At 36.6% G+C, this 21,425-nt stretch overlaps 3 protein-coding genes across 3 annotated transcripts; 2 read left to right on the forward strand and 1 right to left on the reverse strand.

The window, feature by feature from the left end:
• Positions 1–7,667: 7,667 nt before the first annotated feature.
• LOC145233468 (trafficking kinesin-binding protein 1-like) lies at positions 7,668–11,216 on the reverse strand. The gene has a single exon (XM_080098194.1). The coding sequence runs from the start codon at positions 11,108–11,110 to the stop codon at positions 8,942–8,944; it is 2,169 nt and encodes a 722-aa protein (XP_079954320.1). The 5' UTR covers positions 11,111–11,216; the 3' UTR covers positions 7,668–8,941.
• Positions 11,217–14,965: 3,749 nt separating this feature from the next.
• LOC145233469 (microspherule protein 1-like) lies at positions 14,966–16,701 on the forward strand. The gene has a single exon (XM_080098195.1). It carries the CDS (start codon positions 15,016–15,018, stop codon positions 16,321–16,323), a length of 1,308 nt encoding a protein of 435 aa, XP_079954321.1. The 5' UTR covers positions 14,966–15,015; the 3' UTR covers positions 16,324–16,701.
• On the forward strand, positions 16,701–21,405 carry LOC145233472 (uncharacterized). Its single transcript, XM_080098197.1, has 7 exons — positions 16,701–17,131; positions 17,681–17,752; positions 18,144–18,251; positions 18,431–18,606; positions 19,044–19,156; positions 19,841–19,954; positions 20,018–21,405. Exons 1-7 carry the CDS (start codon positions 16,720–16,722, stop codon positions 20,148–20,150), a joined length of 1,128 nt encoding a protein of 375 aa, XP_079954323.1. The 5' UTR covers positions 16,701–16,719; the 3' UTR covers positions 20,151–21,405.
• Positions 21,406–21,425: the final 20 nt, after the last annotated feature.

Here is a 21,425-nt window from a genome sequence, read left to right on the forward strand (position 1 = left end):
CTACGAAGCGCGAAGCCCACAGGTCGCTACTTGTGTACCATTTCGCGCCTTTGGGTAAAGAATTCGCACTAAATGAGGCTCATTGTGTGGAATTCGGCTACCGGATGTCGAACCGCAAAAGCTGTAAGCCACCCAGCTATTAGTCCATGAGTAATTGGAAGCTTAATATAGCGACCAAGGTCATGTATATGAATATCAAGAGGCCAGGTGCAAAATTAAAACCTTCCTGATTTGTAGTCCGTACATTTACGTGCAAGTATGTATGTTTCCTTTGATCTTTAAACCGACAATTTAGTACTTGGATTATGCTAAAGGTTAGCTTACGAAAATTCAAGCCCTACATTAATGGATGCATATGTGTACTATTCAACCATAATGTTTGTTAAATATACCACATTTTTGGAAACCATGGGTCAAAACAAGCGTTAAAATACAACCCATCATGAATTCTTCCACCGTCTTAGAATTGGGCGGCCCGAACAATACTTTCAATAAAGTTTTCAACACTATTGTGCCAAAAAAATCAATAAAATATGTGTGTTTTTGTATTTCTTTTTGTGATTTTATATTATTTGTATATTGGTCCAAGATTCAAGTATACAACTGTAGGTTTTAAAATTTTAAGTGGTAAAGTTAAAGCATAACACAGCCTATATTGTACTTTCCCCAATGTAGGCTTGTTCTTTCATTCTACAAACCATCTTGACTTCAAACCAATCTAAGTACTCGCTCCACAATCTATCAACGGAAATAATCACGCCTACGCCTGTGAAATTACTGACTTGCCAACCCTTTCTTCAGCAACACAAAGAAAGAGCTAGAAACGCGACCGACTGACCTACCGATCGCGTGCATTCGACCAATGACCAACTGAATGGAGAAATTACTAACCGTTGCAATTCCAGAATCAGAAACAACAAACACTTTGTGGCGATTGATGCGTCATAATGAGCCATTGTCAGCGATTTTGTGCGCTTGACCCACCATTGGGTATTATTTTTTGATTTGCTGTTCACGGCCTTAAGAGAAAACTGGCTGTACTCTAGGCCTAAATTGTCAAAAACATTTAACATGAAAATTGTGGCTGTGTGGCAACGTATGTTCGCAATCGAATAGAAAAGACTTTTGAAACAGGTTTGCATGGTAAGTAAATAATTTTAGCAAAATAAAAACAGTCATTAGTTAATTCTTTTTCCTTACTCCAGTAGTCTAGCAGCTAGACTAGACTCTAGCTAGACTACACAGACATTAATTATGTGGGTTCAAATTAACTGTGTCTGCAAGTAAATAATCAGTTGCCGAAACTAAGCGTTGTAGTTACTCCAAAAATATATGTGAAGTCAATGGTGCTGTATGATCAGCAGTTTCCATGAAAGTGCATTGTTTAATCTTCATGCATTGTAAACAAGTATGTTAAGTGTTCTTTAATGCACGAACTTTTACAAGACTTTATAGTGCTGCAGAATTTGCAACTTGCTTGCTAGGCAGTTGTCGAAATTGCAAGGGCTGCAAAAACAGCAGATCAATATACATTTAGTATTCGTGCCTTGCGTGTGGCTACTGACACTGCACTGTGTCAGCTGTACACGCACTACATGAAAACTATTGTACTTTGTGTAGACAGGGCGTCCACACAGACTTGGCTTTTGGCAACAAGTATAAGTGGTGGCCCTGCAATAGACACTTATTTTGACAGGGAACACATATTTTGGCAGGGACGTGGTAAACCTTTCCTAATGCGACGAGGATTTTTGCCGAATATATGACTGTCCATTGCGAAACGAGAAACAAAGTCAACTTAAAGGGGAAAAAGTATAATAGAAAGAAAATATTGTCAAAATATGAAATATTGTTTTTTACGGGTTTTAAATAGGTTAGCAACAGTTTTTTTGTACTTTTTTTCCAAAAGCACAAAAAAAGCTTGAATCAAAGACTATTTTTTCAAGTAATAAAGCTCACACATTTCTTTCCAATCTCGCCTTGCGTGTAGTGAAGGATTTGGCAGCGCGGACCAAAGATAGCTGCTGATTTCGTGGCCTGTGTCGGACACACGTAAATTATTTATGAGTTCGATGTCCCGGCAAAGAACACAACATTTAGTTTTTTCTTTGTGTTAAACTTCGAACCGTGACATGAAATCTGGCGTTTCAGTGAGCTTAAGATTGAGATAAAAATTTATTCTTTTTTCCTGTTTAAAAGTATCTGAGACTTGATTTGTGAGACTGATGGAGAATAAATTTTACGAAAAAATAATTTGTAGTGTTTGTACAAAATAATCTAATGCTTAAAAAACAGTTTTTAAACAAAATTTAGTATTTTTTTAGTAAACCTGTTTCTAAATAAAGTTATTTTAGAGCTACGTTTTTAGAGCAAGAGTTTTTGAACAAAATTTATATTTGTTTAGCAAATGTGTTTCTAATAAAGTCATATTTTACAAGTACGTTTTTACATTCATGTACGTATCTAAACTTGACCATTTAACCGAAAAAATAACATTTTAAGCCATCTTTTTATCAACAACTGGCCGCCTCATTTTTCACCCAAATCGCTTCAATCAATACAAAACGCCATTCCAGGGTTTTATCGTTACACCCATCTTCGATGCGTCAGTGTTTTAAACGGCCCAGTTTGCCAGGTGCGCGCCGCCCCTTATGACATCATAAAGGTCGTGTGTCCGCCGAACGCAGGTGACGCGTTCTTTGTTGTCCTTATCTCTCGTGGTTTGTTTATTTTTTTCGCACCGTCAATTGCACTGCTGTGGTTTCGTGAAAACGCGGTGTGAAGAGGCCGGAACATTAGCGCCGCGCTCCTTCGATTTAATCGTTCGTTGTTGAAGGGTGCTGGGAAATTTTTCGTTTTACCAAAGCCTCGTTTTTTACCAATGCAAAAGTAAATTGAAAACTGTGTTTGTACATGATGGCGCAGCACAAAAACAGTTTACTAAGGTATACATTACATTCCAACAACATTAATTACAACCTCGGTTCACGAGTCACGACATTCACCATTGGTTCACAAACATTCTTTACTCATTCACTTCTTTGTTTGTTTTCATTTTTATTCTCGGAGAACAGAGTTATGTAAGTTATCCGCCAGACTGCCTGTTCTATTGCAAGTGTGAAAAATCATGTTATATATTCGATTGTTTCGATTTATGAAGTTGGTTACTTCAATTCAGGTCAAATCATCACGTTTCTCTGGGTTGGAACAATGCCGCTGAAGTTTCTTGCTAAGAAAAACAAAAGTTATTGAGACAAAGTCAGAACTTGAGCTAATCGCTAAGCCAGCGAAGCTTTTAAACATACAGTTCAAACATACACATACAGTATTGTATTTTTTTTATACAATACTTTCATATTGAACTGAATATTATAATCCCACATACTTTGCAAGGTGATTATTTGGGCGTAAATTATTTCGGTCGAAAAAACAACAACAACGAGCGATTGCATCTTGGAAAGATATATTTGAAACGTTTTGACTCCACGGTTTTTGTAATTGTCTTACATCAATTTGTTAAAATATTCAATGTCGTAATAGATAATTAATATGTCGTTTGTAAGCGAGCGGAAACAATATCTATTACAATACTGGTATTTTTTTTTATTGGCGATAAAATATTGAAATGACAAACTAACAACATAGGAACACAGTAGCGAACAAACACAAAGGCAATCAACGCAAGTGCGCATTCCACTTTAATTTATATTTACACAAGGTATCGTTTTTCACTGCTATGGTTTTTCGTTACATTGGCAACGCTTCACTTGGTACACAAATATGTCTACTTTTGGTTTCTGTTTTTGTATTTTACATCTGTAGATGACGAATCTGGCGTTCAAAAGCATGCAATTCACAAGTTTCAAAAAATATTGGTCAAATCTTTCATTATGAAGTCCAAAAGTTTTCATACCATTATTTCAAGCGATTCGGCAGCCTAGAACACTGTCAACCCAGGAACTAACATTTTCCTAGTATGCCTGTACACATGCACATTCACAAAATAAATGTAACATTGTTTCTTTGTACACGCCGCAAAAAGTGCACTCATCAGCAATCCCGAAGCCATAAAGGGTATCGTTTAGAACAGGGTTTCTCAAACTGTGGGTCGCGACCCCAATTGTGGCGACAGTGACGTAAATAAAAACTCAAATTATTTTGATTTTCAAACTGCTCTAAACACATTTCGTGGAACTTAAAAGAGTATTACCAGCCTAGTAGCCATATGCGCCAGACTGATTTATGTCTATTGTGTGCAAACAATGCGAAAAAGCAGATACCACAAACGTCAGAATATAGATTATGACGTCATAAAAGATCAGACTGTCAATCTGTGTGTCAAGTTTTTTTAAGGCGCCATTAGATGGTATATATATATATATATATAATATAAGTATTTCTTTACATCAGTAATTTTTAAACCAAAGCAAGCAGGCAATTGGCGGCCGTTTGTGAAATAAAGATATGTGATGCGGCTGTCATAGCGAAAAGGTTGTGCACCCCTGGGCTGTTCCCATCAAGGGGTCGCGTAGGAATTTCTGTTTTGAAATGGGGTCGCAAAGCAAGAAAGTTTGAGTAGCCCTGGTTTAGAACAATAGCCCTAAGATTAAACTTAATTTGGAAGGAGCGTAGTTTTGTTTCCATTGTACAATCGTATAGGTTTTTGTACATTTCTCCCCATTTTTTAGTGGTTAGCGGTTCCCATTGTAAAATCTCCTCCCATTTATTTTCTTGCTTGGTCGGCCGCTGTACGTTTATTGGTGCGAAAAACTGGTATGCATTTTTGCTATTTGATAATTTGTTGTGTATACCTGTCAAAATTTTTTCAGTGGAAGTTTGTCTGTCAATTGGTGTTGGGGTGTATGTTTCTCATGTAGTGGCTAGTGGGAATAGCCGCGATTAGACACTGGTGGTCTGAATGGTTTTTACTGTTGTTTGCCTAATCGTAAATTTCGCAAAGGTTATTGAAAGTTCGATATTCCGACTTGTTGTCAATAATTTGGTGATATTCAAGTGTTCCAGCGTTCACGAAATTCCCATAGGCGACTGGTTTTCGTTTAAACCAGGGGTCGGCAACCTTTTTTGCACTGCGGACCGGTTTTGAAAGTAAAATTTTATCGCGGACCGGTCTTCAAAAAACTACAAATATATAGCTATAAAAACGCTTAAATTTGTTTATCATCCCCGGGATACATGGGCAAAATGTTTTATTGCATTTAACCTGAAAAATTATACGGCCCGGTAACGAACTCCTCGCGGACCGGTACCGGGCCGCGGACCGGCGGTTGCCGACCACTGGTTTAAACAATACACTTCTATTTATGCAGTTGTTGTAAACAAACTGTGGGTTGCTGCCTAAACTGGGTTACGCTTTCCTTCCACAGTTCGACCGATGACCAAAACGTCCTGACTCCTGAGAGGTGTTAGTTTTTAAACTTGTTTATGGTTGGTTTTAGATTGGTGGCTGCGATACATATCATGGTATTACAATCAGGGGCGTATCCAGAAATTTTTAAAGGGGGGTCCAACAATTTTTTGTGGGGAAATCCCTAATGACGTCATTATGACGTCACACGTCGTTCAAAACGACGCGTTATGGGGCAAAGCACTTTTTCCAAAATTGGCGGTTTCTCTACCCATCTAATTGACAGGAAGAACAGGTAATTTTAGCGAAAGCTTTGTAGTTTTCTGATTTAGCTTACTCAGCCAAACTGCAGCTGCAAAATAAGCGTGACTGTCAGGTAATCAAAATCGTTGCTTAAAAAAACAGGGTCCAATTTCTAAAGAACTAAATCTCTTGCTCAAGCGGTAATCCTACTCAGTGGCGTATCTAGGATCGTTTTTAGGGGGGGGGGGGGGGCAAAATATTTTGCGCCACCTTACGGCGGAAATGCGCCATCTGGCGGTAGACCTCTCTGTTAGCACCTGTTGTGCCTACTAAACTCGCAATATCAACTAAATGCTGGTTAGCCTAAGGCCCTGTGAAGCCCTTACTCTTGTAAGTAAGTAACGAACGTATAGTCACGATCCGATCGTATACATGTAACACTTTTTAACACTCGACACAGTTGTTTCTAACAGTGGTTGCCTCTTAATCATATTGTGAATTATCTTCACTTGTATGAGTGTGACATAACAAAGCTATTATAAAATCCATTGTGACGTCATACGCGCAGTTGGACGCCAAGTGGTCTAGATTGGCATTGTTTATTGAGATGTGTGACGAGCATCAATGCGTTACGCACATTGCCATTTACAGTTTTGTCTGAAGTTGCAAGATTCAATACTAAAACAGCCGGTCAAAATTTCTTGAGGGGGGGGGCATGGCACCTTGTCCCCCCCCCCCCCCCCCTAAATACGCTAGTGATCCTACTGTTAAGTTGCGCAAAGTCACGAATGCACTAAAGGTGGTAACTGGAGAAGGTGTAAATTGTGCCTGGCAAGCATGGGCGTCCGCAGGAAAAAATACTGGGGAGGGCAAAACTATCTTCACATCGCCGTTCGATAAACGGTATTTCAGAACAAAAATCATCGGACAGTGATACTCATTCTTGCCAATCCCAAAGTAGCAAAATAATACAATAAACACAATATTAAATATCACTGAAGTATGTGGTAGGTTCGCAAATACTTTTTAACGGAAGTAGGATTTACATTGACCAACCTTATCAGATGTAACAACAAATACAGTGAAGATATCACATAATGCCTGTTTGACACATCCATCAATGACGTAATAATATGCTTGTTACCGAACTATTGTTAAGTAATAATGTTCGATTCATTTAATTTGTTGTAAAACCTTATTCTGTTCTGTTACAGTTACACTTGTAATAAAGGGGTGGAGACCCACGACGTCTTCCATTTACGTTCCAGGAATAGTTTTTCTATAACACTGTGTGAATGTTTATTGTGTTTTGTTTTAAGTTGCGGATTCTCCGACCGTTTGCGTTTTTCTTTTTTCCAGGGGGGGGGGGGGGGGGCACGTGCCCCTCTTGCCCCCCGCTGCGGACGCCCATGCTGGCAAGTAACAAATTACCCTAATAACATAACTCGATTTACATCGATCTAATGTTTTTGGCAAACTATTACGTGTTTGGCGGATCAAAGCAACACAACATTACACGTTTTTAACACTTTTACATTGTTCAAATGCAAAAACAGTTTGATATGTTGCACATAATCCTCCTTATTAAAACCTTGTTACGTCACAATTGGCGATTAGATAACAAGCGAATGCAAGAGATTGAAGGCGTCTTTGAGATAACGACTCCCTGCAGTGGTAAACGGAACGATTTTGGCCTATTTAATTTACGCACAACTTTTTGAAAAGGGGGGTCTGGACCCCCAAACCCCCACTGGTACATAATTTGTTTTGTACCCTGCTGGTCATATACCGCCACCAAATGGCAACAATTCTAAATTTTCTGTATTCAAAGGTGGCGCTAGAGTGTTAGTGAAAATTTTGTGCTGTGATTATTTCAACATCTTATGTCCAGATTTTTTCTAGCCAACATATCTAGCAAATTTCCTGATCAACTTAAATTAGGTTAACTGTTTGTTTTTTCACTAAAACAATAAACTGAGTTGATTTTCCTGTACACTCTTACTTATGTATGCTAAGACTAGTGTAATGTGGCCTAATACAGATTGACAATTTGATAGAATGATTTTTCATGCTTGCAACACTGATGTTTATTGATGTAAATAGAAGCAGAAGTTAACTGCGCAAAATAAAACACAGCACATAGTTAGTAAACCTAAATTTGCACCAGACTTAAGGGTCTGCTACTCAAACATGCTGTTGTACGTTAACAAAATGTTGCTACTGTTGAAAAGATAAAAAAAATAGTTCAACTGTTACATGTTGGCTAAAACAAGGCCAATTTGCACCAGAGTTATAAATCACAAAAATATTTTTATAGCATAAATTAATTCATGTAAATTCATTGTAAACATTATGGCCAATGTTTTGGTTTTGAAATCGTATCAGTATGCCTACAATTTGTGACATATTTTTCTGAAAAATAATAGCTGCCATACCCAAATTAGTTCAAAGCAGGAAATACATTCTAAGAAATAGCCTAATGTGGTAAAATAAAATAGTTTTGCAGACAAAAACAAGAAAAACTTGAACTAAACGACAATTTTTTTAGAGAACAACAGTTGCTCCAACTTGAAACAAAGAACAATTGGAAAACAAAATTTACTAGAGGAAATACACAGGCAGACAATTACGCATTAACATGCATGCAGAAGGTAAAATAAAGGTTAACACTTAATAAACAAATATAGGCAGGTGCCCTTTAAAATGTACTTGAAATTGAGAATGGCTTGTCAATTTGAAATAGAACATGTCTTATAATTAATATATAACCCCGCATTGTACAGACAATCAGAAAAACAAAAACAAATGAAAAAACAGAATAAATAGTGAACAAACAGAGATATATATCTATAGCAAACATTTACAAACATACAAATAAACAAATTAATTGGTAGTGCAGTCTGTGGAGATTTGAACAACGCAGCTGTTTTCTAGCAGAAATTTTACCAAGCAAACAAATAGAAAAATATGCCAGAAGTCTACCAAGAAAATGGAACACAAAAAATAGTACAGCATGCAAATTTCATGATTGTGAAATGGTATTGTTTACAAAATGGTGCATGCTGCATTTGGGCCAGAAATTAACATTGAAAAAATATGAAACTAAATTTCAGCATTAGCAACATGCAACCACAAAATTAGTGTGAAAAAATATTTCAATTAAGAAAATGCGTGTGGTGGCCATACTAACTGCAGAAATTATCGTACTGCATACATTATTTACCTAATTCCTTATAAGTGAGCATGCGCATTGTGAACATAAAAAATTGTTGGTGAAATGGGAAAACACACTGCAAATTTCATTTTGTGAATACCACTGCAAAAATAAAAGAGTTAAAAGTCACCAGAGAAGCTTTTGGGAACACTAGCTGCCCCAGATGTGCCAAAGAATAGACTCGACTGTGCACTTGTGGTAGGAACACTATTTCCTACATCCACAGAAGGAAATGAGGTCCTGGAACTGTGTGGTACATCTTCATATCTAGCACTACTTGGCCGGGAACTTGTTGGCGTTGGAGTACTAGTTCCATGTAGGTAGTTCCAGTCACTCGGTAAGCTGTTTACAATGGGCTGCTCACCATTGCTCTGCATTCGACTAGATGTCTGTATTGGTGTTGAAGAAAACTTTACAAAACTTGTGCTTTTCTTAAATGGAGTTTCAGGCTTGCTATGTGTAATCATCTCATTTCCGTCTTGTTGTATGCTAGACAATTGTTCAATCGCGAGTTTGTTTTGGGAATAAGTTGGCGTTGAACTGTTTGAATTTGAAGCCTGTGCTGCACTGAAAGTGATGCCAAAGTCATTGGAATCGTCTGTCGTTTCATCTGCACTCTCTGGGGAAGAATCAACCTTCTCATGTTTTGCTTGTTTGTGATATTTGCGAATTACAACCCCTGCCGGAGTTTCAGCATTCATTTCAACATCAAAGAGAGGAAGCATGTTTTCTGCCAATGCTTTCCATTGCTGCAAAGTGTTTGAACCTTCCATAGGTTTGACAATTCGAAGTCTCGGAGCAGATTGGCATTTTCTCATAGCTTCCTTTTTCTGAGATTTTTCCATCTCTTTGACTAATTTAGCATGAACGCATTTTGAAGTCCACCGTCTTATAGTTAATTTACGCAATGCCTCTTCCAAATCTGCTGTACCTGGCACACCTGGTTTGCCCATTGGAAAACTGGAACCAGCAGGAATTTGTAGGGACTTTGGATAAGGTTTTGTTTCTGAATTTATCAAAAAAGCAGGCCGATTAGGTTTACTTTTACTGTCTTCATCTAGATCTTCAACAGATACTGAGGGTTTCTTATTTGCGACCTTTATTGTCTCTAAGGTACGGTTGTCAATACTTCTTCTAGGCCGTGGAGCAGAAGTACTTGGTTCTTGTGAATGACGAGGTGATGATGTTGATGTATCTAAGGCACTGTTTTCAAGTTCAGCGGCCAAAGAATGGTGAAAAGGAATTTTGGTGTCATAACTCATTTCGATGCCATCATCACTTAGCATACTGTTTGAATTCATTGTTAGATTGTGCGTCTCTCTGCGGGTTTGATCCAAGACAGTTAACACATCTTTGTACTTGTTTTCAAGGCTCATCACAGCATCACATAAATCCTTTTGGGACATATTGGCCGACGATAAGTCCTGCTGTAGTTCCTCATGTTCTGAAGTCAAATTGTTGTATCTTTGCTGAAGTTTTAGTATGTGTGCCAATAAAGAGTCAATTTCTTCTTGTTGCTTAGAAGCCTCATCATTCCTCCTGGATAATTCTTCAGAAATATTAGAAATTTGCTCATTTGCACTTCTTAGTTCATCATGCAGCGTTCCTAATTGGCCTACAGTGTTTACGATTAACAAATTTTCTTTCTCATCTAAGTTATTTGCTTCATCTTGCAAAGTCTGTTGTTCCTCTTTTAAGACAGCATTGTCCTCTTCTAGTTGTTTGATTTTGTCATGCAGTAATTCGACATGATCTTGAGGACTCACTCTTTCACTTCTTTGAAGATCTTTTGTAGGTGACGGGGATTCATCATATGTGTAAATATGTAACAAGTTTTCTTTGCGATTAATTTCATGCCGAAGCTGTGATGCCTCTTCCATTGCTTCCGCAAGTTGAACCTCTAGGCTTTCCTTTTGCTGTGCAATTGCCTTGTTTTTCACCAACAAGGTTTGTCCGATCCGTGCTGCTAGCTCCAAATCACGTTCTCTTTCCTCTAACAAGTCTGTAACGGCCCTAATATCATGGTAGGTCTCAGTCATTTGGCTATGACGGAAACCACTAAGCAGAAAAAGTTTAAACACTTCGCTGCACTGATGTGGTGTTAAGTCCACATCAAAATCAGGTGGCAAAACTGGAACTTGTAGCCAGTCCTGCTGACTATAACCATGTACCGAGTCCGCTCTTAATGTATACTTCGGTATTTGATCCTGCACTATAGATACTAATTCCACTTCAGCTTGGTCGCTTTCGTTGTGCAAATCAGTAATGGTTGAAACCTCTTGAAACATATCTTCATTTTGCCAAAACAGTTGTTGCACTTGACAACATTTCCGAAAATTATAAGAAGCAAAAAAAAATTGTTTCAATTACTTTTAAGGATTTGGCTATTTGTTTTGGATCTGCATCATGAAGAAATGTTAGTAGTTTTTAAATAACGGTTACCACAATATTGATTTACTTCTAGTTTCATTGTATTCAACACTTATTTTTAAACAGATTTAAAAGATATATACAACTTGTTTTATTTCATTAACAAAATAAGTTTAAAATCTAGAGTTTTGGTCACTGAAATTTGCACCTATGCATGTTAAATCTCTGTGACTGAAAATGGTATAATGGTATCAAAATACCCTTAAAAAGTGAGTTGAGATAATTTTCAGAGTTATCCTATGCCTTCTGCCATCTGTTTAATAATTAAAGACCTTTCAACTATATTTCATAACTGTCTGAATCTGCTATACCAACTTCAAAATACATTGTCTAAAAACTAAACTAGTTCACCAATACCAAGTCACTCCAGTAATTTTTTTGTTTTAAATTGTAATAAAACGCGCCAGACAATGACAAAACTAAATTTACCTTGTGCTGTTAATGATCAAGATTATTACAATCAGACAGCGGTAAATATTTGTGGTAACTGGTTCCCGGAAGAATAAACAATAGCTTTGTTTGTATTACAACACAACCGGGGGAAAAGTTTGCAAAGCAACCTCGAGTCCTCGACACGCACAGTGAGTAAGTAAGTCTACCACAGTAAATAACAAAACTTGGCACTTATTTTTTTTTCAGCACTCGCCTCCCCTGTCGCTAAAACAGATGAGAGGACAAATGAACAAACGAAAAGTCAAACAACTGAAATACCGAAAAAAGACTTGTAGTTTAATTACTTGATTAACGCAAAAAAGAAAGTCGGCAATTCGTATCATTATACCATAGAATTTTATGATTATACAACGGTTTACCGAAAAAGAATAAATACTAAAATCAACAATATAAATATTCGATTGTAAAACAACTACACCTCATCCTTTTGTCGAATGCAGCAACAAGACTACAAAAACTACAATGTTCCATTGATTAAAACAAATTTACACAAATCATTCTGAATTTTGTTTCACAAACGCTGCGTTTGGGTAAAAACTCTTATACCATTGAAACACCGGGTGGCCACTAATGCAAAACACGAGCAGACACTTTTGTGTAGATGTTTTGTATTGTTATGAATGTATTCAAAGTTGTAGAAAACAACAAAATTAACCTTGTCGACATGTTATTTATTTTGAAACTCTACCGGCAGTGTAAAAAGAATGTTTAGATTCCAACTAATTCACTTTTTATCCAATGAAAAACGGTAAGTGTAGCTTGTCATACGAAACCAGCCGTTAACAGTTGATGTTGTAGCTCTTGTTGATTGCAGAGAAAGAATTTTTAGGGTCCTTTCAAGGTCGTGCGTGCCAGGAACACCAGGTTTGCCCATTTGTAAACCATTTGTTTTAAAATATTGTAGGATTTTTTCAAACAGATGCGTTTCACACTTTACCAACTGTTTTGGTTTGACTGTCTCAATTGCTCGACACGAAATTTCGCCAGTTTGTTCAGACGGCGATGTTTGCACCCCATTGTTTTTCGTAGGAGTTGATGTCGATGGCCCTAAAGCGTTAAAGCAGTCAGAAAAAGGTGCTACAAAGTCATTTACTTCCAAATTAGCAGCCAACGACTCGTAAAATGGAATTGATCCATCAAAGGTTATCTCCTCTTCGTAAACTGTGTGGTTTAAACTGTTGGTGATGTTATGCACCTCTGCGCGCGTTTCATCCAATATATTTTTTACATGTTTTGTTTGGTTAGCCCCAAAGTTCTGCAAAAAATTGTCAATGTCTTGCGTATGTAATGATTTACCGAAAGAAATATCCTCCTGTAGCTCTGAAATCAAATGGTCGCAGTGATTTATCAGTTTTAAAGCCTTCTGGTGGTGTTTTTCTTTCACACTGTTTCTCTTTTTAAAGTCTTCGGTTACTTTAGCAATTTCTTCGTTTGCGATGTGCACCGTGTTGCTAATGGTTTCTAGTTGGTGAACGCTAATTCCGATTGAAGAATTTTCTTTACTCTTTATTTCCGCACAAAGCAAACCCTTTTGCAGTTGTTTCAAAGTGGCATTTTCTTGTTCCAAACGTTCTACTTTTTTGAACAGCTCTTTAATGTTGATTTGCTGGCCTTCTTCGTAATCTTGGGCCTCTTGAAATGAATCACTTTGTACTATTGGAGATGCAGGTCTACTATATCCACCCATTTGATTCATTCTTTTCTTTAAATTTCCCAATTCATATCGAAGTTGTAATTTTTCGTCCAGTAAGTCTGCAATTTGGTTTTCTAGGTTTGATTTTTCTTTTTCAAATTCCTCGCACTTTGCCAATAGGTTTTGGCCCATTTGGATTGACATTTTTAGGTCTCGATTTCTATCACGCAGCGTGAGGTTGAGTGCTCTAATATCGTGCTGAATGGGTGGTTTTTCATTGCACACCTGCAGCAGCACTTTAAATACTTCTTCATATTGATGTGATGTCAAACATTCGTCTAAATTTGCAGGTGGCATATTGACTGTAAATCTGTAAAATAGATTCCACCGAATCAAGAAATCTAATTGGTTAGCTCAAAACCATAGGTGTCAACTTAAGCACCTTCAAGCGAGCGATTAAAGAACCTTAAATTTTCTACAGGTGTTATTTGCATTTAAAGAACAAAATCTAGCAATTGTTAACGACTAGTTGTATGTGAACAGCTTTTACCCCAACCCAACTCGTGCATAGCTCTGAGGTTACCATATCTTTCATAGACTGTTTAAAATTCTCAATCAAGACATTTTCTTAATCTTTAACCAAGAGAAACTTGTCCGCCTATTCGTTGAGTGTTTCTAAACATTGTGCTAGCTTTGCCAAATGTTCCTATATAAGCCTGTAGTTGCAGGGTAACGTACAGTGTTTGCAGTATCCACGAACTGCAAAACAAAAAACATGTACTCAGGTACAACACATACATGATGGTTTGTTTGCTCAGGGAGGGATAAACCCAGCAAGTCAAGTTTACTGAGCAACGGCGGAAATGTGGATAAACAAAGAGGTAGGTGAGTAAATTCTTTGTTTCACCCCAATAAACAGCAGTTACTGTGTGCCGATTTGGCACCATTTAGTTGCAATAAAGCATGCAATACTTACTTGAATTTTGCACCAACTGTCAATGTCAACGATACCTCATCAGTAATCACGCCTTTTTTACAAATCCTAATGTTTGACAAAAACTTTTTAAGCTTGTGTATTTGATTTTTTTGGTTGTAAAACAGAAAATAAAGTAAAACCAAAAATAACAATTTCATTTTAAAGTAAAATGATAATTTTTGATTTCTATATTATCACTTCAATTTGGAGTCATGCATGATTACACACGATTATGTGCGTGTGCTGTGAAGGTCCAAGTTTTCGTCTTTACTTTTATAATTTACAAATACAAACTGTTCTGAGTTTAGTTTTAATAAAAGTAACTTTCTTTTGTTTTTGGGTGTTTTAAAATTATTCTGTATAGTGCTCCACGCATGTCAGGCTAAAGTAAAGACGTAGAGAATTTAAGTTGCGGAGTCAAAAAGCGATTTTTTATTATCTTTGCAATTAATTGTAAAAACTATTATAATTTCAAAAAACCTTAGTAAATGGGACTAAGCAACCTATCATACGGTGACATAAAATTATGTCATTTATCGTAAATACAGCGAATTTATAACCTTTATTAGGCTGAAATTTAAAAAATAAACGTCAAAAAATATGCACTGGCTCTGATAAAAAATGTCAAGTTGTAGTTTAAAATACTGTGAAATCTTTTCTTTAAATTGTAGTTTTATCTCAAGGTATAAACTGAATTCAGTATGTCAACTAATGACAATCCTGAGTCAGCAATGCATCGTAGGCATTCATCGCGATCTATAAAGCGCAAAAAGTTTGACGATGAACTTGTTGAGAGTAGCCTCCCACTTAAACCCAATATAAGAAAGAGTTTCGAGGGTCCGGAAGAAATGGAAACTTCTTCGCCACATGTTGAAGTTACACCCACAGCTGAAGACCCAGCGGATAAGAGAATGCATCGCCAAGCTCAGGAATTGGTTCGTAAAACATCGGTTGGCTCTGGAAGTCTAACTGGAGACAAAAAAACTGTTAAAAAGAAAAAGATTAAGAAAACTCGGCAAGCTTTTGCTGCAGCAAAGGACATGGGCCGCTGGAAACCCACTGATGATATTTTGTTGATTGACGCTGTTATGCAAGTGCAAGATTTGACACAGGTTCATCTCGCTGTAAAATTTTCATGCTTTTTCTCACTTGAGGAAATTCAGGAGCGTTGGTATGCTCTGTTGTATGACCCAGTAATATCTGGCTTGGCCAAACAAGCAATGAAATCATTACCACAAGAATTGGCAAGGGCAGCCCATGCCAAGGCACTTTACAGCAAAAACGAGGAGAAAATTTTGGCAAAGATTTTTACTTCTTCACAGCCAACTGTGGAAACTTTTCAAACTGTGTTAGACCAAAATATTTCTGTCTTTCACCACGGGAGAACAGCGGAACTGTTGAAAAGGCATTGGGAGTTAATGAAAAAATATCAACTTATTGAAGATCAGACAGTCCAACCTCTGCCACAAGGTGATCATATTCTGAACTTTTCCGATGCTGAAGATATGCTTGACGACCAGGAGATACTACAACAGCGTGATGATGCAATAGCACATGAATTAAAAATAGCTGATCGTAAACAAAAACATGAGATCAAAAAACTTGAAGAAGAAATACCACGGTGGGAATTATTAGTAAGCAGTGTCACTGGGGTTGCAAAACAAGAAATGGATCAGCACACCATTGCAGTTTTGAGAGGACGTCTGGTACGATACCTCATGCGATCACGAGAAATCACTTTTGGCCGCTCAACAGAGTATCTTACAGTTGACATTGATTTGTCCTTGGAAGGTCCGGCATACAAAATTTCACGCCAGCAAGGGACCATTAAAATGAAAAATAACGGAGATTTTATCATCACAAATGAAGGCAAACGGCCAATTTATGTTGATGGTAAGGTTGTAATGAAAGGAGGAAGGGCAAAACTTCAACATGACTCTGTATTGGAAATTGCTTTGCTACGATTTGTATTCCTTGTCAATGAACGTTTGGCAAGCACTATGAAATAAAAAAAATTCCGGTTGTCTGTTACCTATTTGCTGTTGTTTATTGACACACAATGCTAAAGCTATGTCCTAAATCCTGATAGCACTGCCAATCGTTTTGTACATTTTTTGTATGTTACAGTATAAAAACAACATTTTGCATACTTCTAATAATTAAACCCCAAACCTACTATTTGTTCGGTAAAATATTGGCAATTCGAATGCACAATTCATCAGACTAATCTGTAAATGAATTTTTAACTGTTTTTGAAGAAATTTCCAAAGATATTTTTTGTCAAACTTTGCCCGCATTTAAATAAAAGTGTATTGTTCATTACAAACTGGTGAATATACACAAGGTATCATGTCGTGCTGTTTAAAGACTTTCTTTTTTTCGTTTAGGTATTATTTGGATATAAAATGCCAAAATCTGATAAACATAGAAATCGTAAGCGCAGCTCGTCCGAATCTTCAGATCGATCACCTTCTCCTGTGAAGAAGAAAAAGAAAAGAAGTAGAAGCAAAGATGAAATAAGGAAAAAACACAACAAGCATGATAAACAAAGAAATCGTAGCCCAGAATCTGGTAGAGACTCTAGCCCAGAGATTCCGAGGCACAAAAAGCATCGACCGAAATCTCCTGAACTGAAATCAAAATGGGAGCGCTCTCCTGACAACGAGAAAGTTCGTGTTAAGAAAGAACCTTCTTATCGACACCATTCCCCTGAAAGATCACGATACACACATGATAGGAGAATAAAAAGAGAGGAAGATTTTGATCGACGTCAGGAGGAATTACGAAGTAGAAGAAATCGTCATGAACACCCAGGAGGTTTGAGTGATAGATGTTATTAATAATGCCATCAATATTGTTTTTACATAGGTGGTTTTTGACAAAATGCTGGTACATTTGAATTAGAAAATATTATTTCTTTTAGCAAATGCCCCATATAGATTATAGTAGCTCATGTCTAAAGAGGCTTTGAATCAAGACAAAATGCTCCAAAGGCAGTTTGTTACATCGCAGACAAGACTAAAAGCATTAAAGCCTTTTTTATTGTGTTGAAACAAATGTCTTACATTTGTTAGTTGTAATGGAATAAATGACTATTATTTGAGGGGTGTTTTTAATATACCAAAAATCTTTTTTATTTGACAGCAGCACTATCTAATTGTTCGTGTATCACAGTCATTGAACTGTGCTGCATGAGCGATTGTAAGCTATAGGGCCCTAGCATGTCATTCTTAATGTTATCTGGCGCTTTGTATAAAAGTTTGGCTCTCTTGGATTAAACCTACAGGGTTAAAAACCATGAAATTTAAACACTTTTAGCTTGATTTTTTTCGATTTATTTTCGTGTAATGCTGCTTTGTGTTGTAGATCACAGAAGAAGCAATCAAGAGCGAAACCGAAGAGACTTTCATGTGAAGGAGGAGCCTCAAGATGAAAGAAGTAGTTTGAAATATTTTTTATACACTACTTATGTGTTTGCTGCAGCTATTTAAAGTTTACAATGCTAAAATGCTTTTGGTGTTGGGTACAGCTGGCTAGCACCGGTTCTTTGAAACCGTGTCACGAAATTTGGTTACTGTCCATGGAAATATGACTTTTTGTAACAGAACCAGCTTAAAAATATGACTTTTGTGATAGAACCGGCTCACAAAAAATTTGAATCCCGCCACTGATGCTTTTAATACAGTAAAAAATAACGGTGTTGCTCAAGCTATTTAATTGTAAAAAAAAATTTAAAACCATGTTGTGTCCTAGTATTTAAGGATGTGGGTAATTTCAATGTTTTGCTTGATAAAATTCCTCAACAAAACTGAAGTGTTTATGTATGCAGGGAGGGGTAGAGATCAGCATCAGCGTGACAGAAGAATGAATGATGAACGGAGATTAGAAGAAAGACAGAGAAGAGATGAAAGTGGACAAACTGAAGAAGCATTTGAAAGTAAAATGGTCTATTGCGTTTCAAAACTAACAAATCAAAAATATTTTTATGTGTTTCTCTTTATATTTACCTTGTTTTATTATTCGAAAGAAAATATAAAATTTTAAACCATTTCTGTTGTGGAAAATTTTGACCTTGATTTGTTGCACAACATAAAGCTGTGTTTACATTTCTAATAGACAAAGATGAGGAACCAGTAGAAAAAGAGAAACCAAACTTAGGACTCTCTGGCGCCCTCACTGAAGACAAAAACAGTTTCCGAGGAGTCGTTATTAAATATCGTGAGCCACCTGAAGCAAGGGTGCCTAAGAAAAAGTGGAGACTTTACCCATTTAAGGGCACTGAATCATTGAAGGTAAGTGTGAAATTAAATGCATTGAGTTGAAACTCACAAATGTGTAATAGATTATGTACATTAAATCTCAGTACACCAGGCCTATTTAAGGCATAGTACTGAATACTAAATTAGTCAGTCATATGGCAAAGCATAGACAAGAAAAATCTGGCCTGCGTTGGGATTTGATGGGCGAAACAGGCTCAGTGGTATACCTGTCGAAAGTCTGATCATCCGTGGTCTGTATGAACACTTTAGGGCTGAGCCAGTCATGAATTTGCTTTAACATGGGTACACAACCAGCTATTGTAAATACTTCAACTTATTGTACATCACAAACCATTGCAGCACAAACTTAATTTTTGTTTTTATCAGTTTTGTAAAGCTTTTTTGAAGAGATTGCTGCTAATTATATGAACAGGATTGATTTATAATTTGCCTGATTTTTACATTTGTAGGTTCTTCACTTGCATCGACAAAGTGCCTATTTGATTGGCCGCTTGCGTCGCATAGCAGACATTCCAGTTGACCACCCTTCATGTTCTAAACAACATGCTGTTTTTCAGTTCAGGTGAATAGAAAAATGGAAAGTGAACTATTTCATTTCGATGACTTTCCTTTTGTTTGTTCATGTTTTATGTAAAATGTGCAATGCTTTTTTGCATTAGAGTAGATTAGACTTTTAAGTTGAAGCACTTTTTATTGACACAACAAGTAAAAAAAATCAGCATAAGGCAGAAAAAAATACAGACATAATATATGTGTCCCGTTAAAGATACATTTGAAAATAATATGTGTCCCGTTCAAGGTACATTTGAAACACAAAAACATATAAAAAAATATAAAAAAATTGTTTTGAAACAAATCCGCAAAAAAATCTGGACCCATATTGACCAAAAAATGGCCCAGATTAGGCGACGTCGATTAGTTTAAGCCTTACCACATTACAAATCATATGTTCCTTAGTTTTGTTCAAATTATACAAAGATCTGGATTAACCGAATCCGGTTAACAGAGGTTTACTGCATAGTCAAATAGTACTGTTGGTCTATCGGTGTATGACCTTTCAAAAAAATAGGTGGTAAACCTATGTGAAAGGTCCAACATAAATATTTTCTTGCAGTCATTTAAAGGCCTAGCTACCCTTTTCTTGCAATACCCTGGGCTATCATGTAAATAAATGCATTCATAGTCATATTCTATGCATCAGTGCATTTTGAAAGCATTCATAAAAACTCATACATTTGAACAACAGAATGGTTGAACAAGAAGTAGACGGTGTTTTGCGACGCAGAGTGAAACCATACATCATCGATTTGGGAGCTTCTAATGGCACATTTGTCAACAACGAACAAATTGAGCCTCAAAGGTAACTAACATAACAATTCTGTAAAACTTGACTTTATACGCTAACAGGGTATTTTTGTCCAAGGTACGTTGAACTCAAAGAACAAGACGTACTTAAATTTGGGTTCAGTTCTCGGGAGTATGTCTTGCTTCATGCTAAAAGTGACACGGCAGATGTTGGCAGTGAAAGCGAAGAAGAAGTGGAGGAAGAAAGTTAAAATATTTACTTGGCCAAATGTGCTCTGAATAACACAACCCCCTATTGTGGACACATCGCAACTTTAGTCAAGGAATCAAGTTGGTATCTTTTACTACCAGTTGAAGATTAATGGTGAAGTTTATCTGAAGAGTAAGCTGTATGGTTGGTCTGTTGCCCTAGCTGATTTTGGCTATTTTCACTGACTTGTTATGAGTCCAATGCCTTTTCCAATTTTGTGATGACCAGTCAAAAGATTTTGGCAAAAAACTGCTCAGTTTATACTAGGAGTAACAGCAAAGTGAATGAGACTTGAATGGAAATGTTAGAAATCAGTTTCAAATCTGCTAAGGAGAAAAAACAGAACAAGAAAGACTGAAATGCATTGATGATGCATAACTATTTGCATTTTATTATGTGTTAATGCTTTCATACATATGCACTGCAATTAAAAGTTGATTTTGAACTGTCTGAAAAATGCTGAATACTTGCATGTTACCGATACCAAACTATGAAGAACTATATAAAGAACTGTGTTGTTTTATTGACTACTTATCTTTTTACTGGCACTTTTGTCCACAAATTGCTATGCTGCAATTGTTGTCAGTGGGCACTTGCATTCACACAAATACTTGAACATTAAAGGGATTCAATATCTGTTTGAATTTTATCTGGGACATACTTTTTCTTTTGATTGTGCTAAAACTACTGCTGTCCATTTCTGTGAAGCTAAATTTTAATCTCTCACAATGAATAACAGTAAACCTTCGTTAAACCGAACATGTTTGGACAAAAAAATATGTTCGTATTAATTGATGTCAATTAGTTAAAGCCTTACCACATTCCAAATCATTTGTACCTTAAGTTTTGTTCGAATTAAGCGAAGATCTGAATTAACTGAAGATCTGAATTAACTGAATCCGGTTTAACCAAAGTTTACTGTTATTACCCATTTTGCACTTCTTGTAACAAGGTATTACTGAAAGAAAACTTTCACTAAACATTTGGCTACCATCACAGCTCAGTCCCTATTTAGACTAAATTGTGCTTAAACTAATCTCTTTGGTAAAATACCAAACTAACAAGTTATTTATCTATTTTGTGTTGTGCGACATTATTGGTCAGATCAGCTTTTAAATACTGCCCATTTTGTACCAAGTTCTGAAATTTAAAAATGCTATTGAACCCAACAGTATGGTTTGATGGCTTTCTGTGATATCCTGTGTCATGTTTAAATCGTGTTTATCTTGCTGATCTTATTCTTGTCTTGTTTTTCAGGGAAATTAGTATTGCTTGT

Source organism: Phallusia mammillata, chromosome 6 (assembly GCF_965637545.1).
Source record: "Phallusia mammillata chromosome 6, kaPhaMamm4.hap1.1, whole genome shotgun sequence".
Lineage (NCBI taxonomy): Eukaryota > Metazoa > Chordata > Ascidiacea > Phlebobranchia > Ascidiidae > Phallusia > Phallusia mammillata.